Source organism: Tigriopus californicus, chromosome 7 (genome assembly GCF_007210705.1).
Source record: "Tigriopus californicus strain San Diego chromosome 7, Tcal_SD_v2.1, whole genome shotgun sequence".
NCBI classification, from domain to species: domain Eukaryota; kingdom Metazoa; phylum Arthropoda; class Copepoda; order Harpacticoida; family Harpacticidae; genus Tigriopus; species Tigriopus californicus.
The window spans coordinates 11985738-11992375 of record NC_081446.1 but is presented as its reverse complement, the minus strand read 5'-3'; the positions used below and the strand labels follow the sequence as shown (position 1 = coordinate 11992375).

Here is a 6638-nt window from a genome sequence, read left to right as displayed (position 1 = left end):
TACTCTGAAACTTAAAAAAAAGCATTTAACGCAAAATAATCGATGATTTCAGCCCCAAAAACATTTACATTCGCTCCTAACTTAAAAAAGACAATGCACAATATGAACACTAGGCATTTTCAAAAAGCAAGGCTCCATTAACAAAGTAGCCTTACTCCCAACCTCATCTAACTCTTTTCCCTAGGAGATGATCCCGTTGTCAATGTGCCTTGCCCGTTGTTAGGGGAATACCGCAATTATCGTTGCCCGTACATGAGTGATTGAAGTGAAGGGTAACCCGTCTCATCTTATATCTTTCTCAACAGCTTCATCACTGGATTACGTTAATATTCAATGTTAAACATTGCTTCCTCAACTCAAATAAAATAAAGATTATGAAGTGCACCTCGCGAATCACAAGCACATATACCTATGAGGATCACTAGGATGAAATGATGAAGCTTACGGACACTTATCAGCAAAATTCAATGCTCGCTCGTAAACCTCTTGGCCACTTTGAGCGTTATCTCTTATCCAGAGGTGTTACAAATCCACTGTCAATTGATCTGCTCTTATCTTGCTATGCCAACCAAACATTGTACAATTTAGTTGCTTTTCTTTTCCCTCTGTTCACGACACAAGGACCATGAAAAGATCAGACTTTACAATACGAAGCTTAGCCTTTTGTTTTTTAGTTCTATTTGCTGAAGGTTCGGATCTCGTCAGGCTCCCTGAGAGGGACGAAGCCTTTTTTATCCAAGCTAAATCCAGTGATATTGTAGTGAAAACAGGAGGGTCATTCTTGTTAAATTGCCAAATCAATAAGCCATGGCACACGTGCAGTTGGAAGCCACCAAATAAGGAATGGTGTTCGTTTCTTGCCACCACTAAATATGACACAGGCTGCAACTCCAACGACAGAATCAATCACGCGGTAAACCCATTGGTCGAAAGTGATAATTCAGCCTTTTTGGTAATTGAAGAAGTGTTTGTATCCTTCTAGCTCGGACATCTCGAATTTGAGTCTCCTGTAAATAAGAATTGCTTTATCACAGTAACTCATGCCCAGCCCATGGATTCTGGCACATGGAATTGTCACGCTGCTCAAGAAGTCACGAGTGCCAGTGAGCAGATAGTCGAAAGTGTGAGTGTTACGGTCGTCCATCCCGTTGAACTGATGCCAATATCGTCGGAAACATTCATTTTCGCGAATGAAAGTGACAAGGCTGAAATTGTTTGCAATGCAACGGTCATTGGAGAAGAAGAGCCCAAGATAACTTGGCTGGTGAATCACAGAGAGGTTAACCCTCACAGGGTGACGAGGGTGAGTTTTTGACGAATTTGGCTTCTCTTATTGAGCAACCTAACGGGTATTGTTGTCTATTTGTCCATGAAGGAACCAAAAGAGGGTCCAGGTGAAGATGGGCGGTGGTTTTTATTGGTTGGCTTGCAATTGAAGAATATACCAAACGACTCTCATCTAGTGTGCCGGAGCAAACAAACTTTCCCAAATGGCACTGTTTGGCTCGAAAAAGTGGTCATGACTCAGTTGCATATTGTGGCAAGTAAGAGTTCAAATTGATACGACTTGTGACGGATCGGGAATAGAATATTGATTTTTTTCAATTTTTCAGAGCCTAGCCCCTTGAAAGCACTTGAAACTGAGGATGAGGGTTCACATACCAATGTTGCTGGGACGACGATTGCTGCTTTAGTTGTTATTGCCACATTCATCAGCATATTTTTGATTTGTTATGCCAAACAAAAGAAGGTCAGTGCCAGGACAGCTGTGCGTTTCCGAAATCTTCACGTATGATTTCGTATTGAAATACTCGTTCTTTCATTGCAACGATCATCAACAACTTGAAAATTGAGTATTTCTGATACATTTTTTTTTCTTCTAGACATGGTGCTACAGACCCGACGAAAAACCTATTCTAAATGATCAACCCTCTCCAAGTGCACCTCAGTACGAAGAAGGATCATTGTTAATTCAAAACATTAACAGTAATCCCCCTCCACCTTTGGTTGAACCTGTACAAGATGTTCTTCTTGGACGAACGGAAACCCAACCTAGTTCCCAAATCAACGAATTGCACCAAGAGAGTACAAATGGAGTAATGTCAGGGTCTTCATCTGATACTGGGCTCGGGTCTAGCCTTGATAATAACTTGGAAAATACTGCACGTAAAATTCCAAAAGATCCTTTGAACTTTGTTGCAATTTCAAATCCGAATATCTTTAACCAAATGGAGGCAACTGAAATGGGTGATATTGATGGGGTCGTGAGGATATCAACGGATTCGCTGAACACCCGGTATGCTGAGCTCATTTCTGCCGCTCCAGCAAGTACGTTCATCAGGAGCCATTCCTTGTCCCAAGACCGAGAACCGGCTACGGAACCAATTTACGCACAAATTGGGGGGGAAAAGCGACCGCTCACACAACCGGCGAGTTTTCCGAACCTCGAAAAGAAACGAGTGGCCCGGCACAATAACTATGTGAAAGTAACCCTCCCGAATTGAATGAATTGTTTACTTGCAGAACTGATCTCATTTGACTACAACTTCATTGTGAATTAAAACAAAAAAGCCTCTTTCGTGACTGGAGCGAAGAAGATACATTTCAAAGCTTTATAGGCAAAGGAACTTTTGGTTATACTTCAATGATACCCCCACCCCTTGTTTTGTTTTGTTTTTACTTTCAGTTTTCCTAAGATTTTGTTTTGGTCTGAAATAATAGGGCCCGGATTGTTGGGAGTCAACTTCTCATCTTCGATAGTTCATATGAGAAGCATTTTTTCCAAGAATTTATGCAGAAAAGTTGCTACATTGGCAATAAGGCCGTTTTTAGCCCCTTTTAATCCCTTTTGGCCATGTTTTTCTGTTACAAAATAATAGGCACTCAATGGCAGTTTATGGTTATCCATAAAGTTTCTTTATTTTTTACGACACTTTTTTAATTGATACGGATGTTGCGGTCTAATATCTAATACATTTTGGGAACAAAGAGAAAAGTAGGTTTGCTGTGCGCGGGTCAGCCACGTCAAGGCAAGCTTTGGCTTATGCTCAAATGTAGGCAAAATAAGATGTGGGAGTAGGCCCAATGGAATGAAAACACATTGTATTGCATGTATCCGGTGAAACTTTTTCACCATTCTGGGCAGGATGGGCATTTCATTTTTGGACACTTTTGTCCACCCCTATCCAAAAATAAAGGGTATCCAAAACTGTCCAAAAATACGAAACTTTAAAACAACAATACTGTAAGCAGAAGTACTTTTAACTGATTTCTTGTTTGAAAACAAAGCCTATTGATGGTGCTATAAGCAAAATAAGCCCTTAAAACCCTTGTCATGTACTTAAAATATACCAAAAATAAGATTTCTTAGATAATTTCTTATCTTCTCTTTCTTTTTCCAAACAGCAAGCAGGTAGAAATGCCTCTACCTCCAAACAGTTAGTTGGCTTTAAGTTTTGACAATCTTTCAAAACTAGCTGCGGCTGAAAAATTATCATCATGCTCAACTGCTAAGTTTAAAAATGGATTTATAGTGTTTCAAAGTGTATCTTCAAATATGCAATACCTAATAAGCATCTCCAAAGCTATTGCGAGTTTCAAGGCTCAGTTTTAGCTAAAATTGGCAACCTACCAAAATTAACGTAGATGAACCTGTTCAACTTGACAATGCTGAAGTTTCTCAAAATAATTTATCAAAACCCTCAAAACACTATACCATGTATATTTTGAAAATTAAAACCATTAGGGAAGTGATTTGTCCACTTTTCACAAGGGTTACTTGCTACATACTGTACACATAGGGTGTACACCTTAAAATTGAATCTTTCAAATTCTGGTTCCGACAAAGTTTATGTAGTTTATTGAAGTTTTAAAGTTTATTGTCTACCAAATGTTGGGCAACTTGTACTTTCTTTTGAACATTGTTAAAATGTTTATTCTCGACTGCTGATTGTCATCGATCTATGGCTAGATCAGAGATCATTATTCTAGAGGATATCACATTTCCCCTTCGCATATTATGAATAAGAGATATGATGGATAAGGACAACAGCATTCAAACGAAAACGTGATTAAAACTACATCTCAAACCAGACATGCTTCTTTTCGTGATTAAACGGTTTCAAGAACACCCTATATCGTAGATGCATGTTCCCGTTTACATCAACGTTATCAGAATGTCCGTGAGGACGTTTGGAAACGATGATGCCAGTCGAGTCCCACTTCTTCGTCTGGGGATTCTGGACGATAACCTTGGAATTATGGTGGAATGTTATGGCATTTGAAGTCATAAGTCGTTTTAGATCTGTTTGATGTCAAATCAACTTTGTTTCTTGATTTCTCTAGTTCCGCCACATTAACCAGATCGTGAGCCAGAGGATGATATGGAGTTAGTGTCCTTTGCCGTCTGTGAAATAACAGTTGTGCTGGACTGAGACCTTTGGATGCTGGAGTGTTTCTCCATTCCCTCAAGGCAATTTGAAATTTCAACGATTTAATGGCAGATTCTGCGTGGCGATTTGATTATGGGTTATAAGGTGATGTTTGTTCATGTGAAATGCCATGAGAGGAGCAGAATTCCTTAAAGGGTCCACGGAATTGGGGGCCACCGTAAAAACGAATAGAATTGGGTAGGCCGTCATCAAAAAGCCCAATCTTTCAGGGATTTATGATGGTTTGGGAATCGAGTTTGGGTAACGGAGTGACACACGTCCACGTAAGGCATCGATCCACCATAACAATAAAATGCGCCCCCATTAACTCGAATAAATAGATTGATACGGATTCAAAAGGTTTCGATGCATTGGATGAATTGAGAGGTTCTCGTTGTTGGCTGGAACGAAGTTTGGTGCACTCCGGACAATTTGTTATCAATGAAGTAATGTTGTTGGTGATGCCTGGCCAATAGTAAATAAAGTTGGCGGGCAAGGGCTCTCGTCTTTGTGATGCCTTGATGTTGCAGGTGAGGGGTGTTGAGGATATCTTTTCGCAGTTCAATTGGAATGACTATTCGGTTGTGAAACATGTGTATCCGGTGGTGTTCGTCGAATGAAAGGTCATCCCAAATCTTGGTGAATAAATGAGCGGGATGGCCCATGGGCAAGTTCTTGGGCGTTTTGTTTTCAAGAAAAGCATCAATAATGGCCATGTAGTTCTGCGGATTTCGTGATATCTGATTTCTGATCGATAATTATCGGTCGGTAATTATCCGGAACTTTATGCCCTCCAGGTAGAGGCGACATTTCAAGATTGCCCACTTGATAGCGAGGGCCTTGAGTTCGCAAACTGCGTATCAGGTTTCTACAGGGATCAGGCTTTTAGATACACATTGAATGAGCAGGTATGTTCCATTATTTTCGACTTGTACAAGAGCAAAACCAAGACCTTTAAGGCGAGATGCGTCGGGCATGAGGAGGGTTGGTAAGTTCGAGTTGAAGTGGGCTAGAACTGGGCCGTTCGGGTCTGAAAGAATAGCCTTTGATCTTTTGAAAGTAGTCTCATGTTCCGGTAACCATATGAATGACTTCTTGGGGCTTAGTAGTGATCAAAGTGGTTCCAAAGAGTGTGTTAGATCGGGCACAAAACTGTCCAAATTGGTTTGCTAATCCCATGAACGATCTGAGATCAGTAATAGAATTTGGTGTTAAATAAAATCCTGGTAGACAAAAATTCCTCCAGCTACAGCTTAAAACTGGCCATATCCCTCCCTATAATTTCGAATGTCTATGGCGAGGGAATTTGCCTGGCTTGGAGAGCGTGACCATGATTTTTTCAATTTCTGGTCGGGAGGTTGAGTTCAATGGTTTCTAAAATTTCTGTTATACTATTAGGGTACATTTGGCGGCGTCAAATATGTCCAGTGTAACATCGTCCATGGTTGTACCCCTTCACTTCCAAGAGGGGTGTTGGACGAGTCACAGCAGAGTTAATGGTCGCAATTTCGACTTGATCAATTTGTAAATGATTTGATCTGCATTGTCTGGAGTTTGGATGTAATTGTGAATTCGATCTCGAGTGGTCTCCGGATTGGGACGAATTTCTGGATTGTGACCATTGTGATGGATGCCTCGAGCGGTGTCTTCCTTTGGACTCGGATCGATTAGTTCCACGGGATTTCCATGTAACGTACCGGGGCAATAAGACCAGTTCTATTGGATTTGAAACATGTTAGGTCTTTGCCGTAGCAATTAGAATGTTTTTCTGGGGATCCAAAGCGAAGACACTTGCCACTCATATCTGACGGTTTGTTGATGTGGAACTGTTTGCCTCGTGAATCTGAAGAAGGCGAATTATTGGTGGTCATGGCAGCTATGTATTGGTGGTGATCCCCAGAGAGAGAACGTTGGAGAGATGAAGCAGACTCCCATGCGATAGCGATTTTGTAGAAGTCGTCCTTAGAAGTTTTACTTTGTCTTAAAAGCTCTTCTCTAAGCTTGAAGTTGGAAGTACCGGTTATTAAACGAAGTGAGAAGATGTCGTCGATAGAGAGGCTTTCGAGTTCTGCCTCGTTTCCTTCCACTTGTAGACGTAGGTACCAATCGGAAAAAGGCTCACCTTCCTTTTGGTTGCATTGAAAGAAATTAAAGCGCCGTGTAATGAGGGGCACATGTGTGACGAAGAAACCTTTTAGAATCTCGAGG

The 6638-nt window shown here is 40.9% G+C and overlaps 1 protein-coding gene across 1 annotated transcript; it reads left to right on the top strand.

Annotated features, from left to right (window-relative positions):
- Positions 1 to 549: 549 nt before the first annotated feature.
- Positions 550 to 2583, top strand: LOC131883863 (uncharacterized). Its single transcript, XM_059231462.1, has 5 exons — positions 550 to 913; positions 983 to 1303; positions 1376 to 1544; positions 1614 to 1750; positions 1884 to 2583. The coding sequence occupies exons 1-5, from the start codon at positions 626 to 628 to the stop codon at positions 2502 to 2504; spliced, it is 1536 nt and encodes a 511-aa protein (XP_059087445.1). The 5' UTR covers positions 550 to 625; the 3' UTR covers positions 2505 to 2583.
- The last annotated feature ends 4055 nt before the right edge of the window (positions 2584 to 6638 follow it).

Coding starts and splice junctions, on each gene's coding strand:
- LOC131883863 (XM_059231462.1), top strand. CDS start 626: ATGAAAAGATCAGACTTTACAATACGAAGCTTAGCCTTTTGTTTTTTA. Junction 1,545..1,613: donor TCAGTTGCATATTGTGGCAA/GTAAGAGTTCAA, acceptor TCAATTTTTCAG/AGCCTAGCCCCTTGAAAGCA. Junction 1,751..1,883: donor GTTATGCCAAACAAAAGAAG/GTCAGTGCCAGG, acceptor TTTTTCTTCTAG/ACATGGTGCTACAGACCCGA.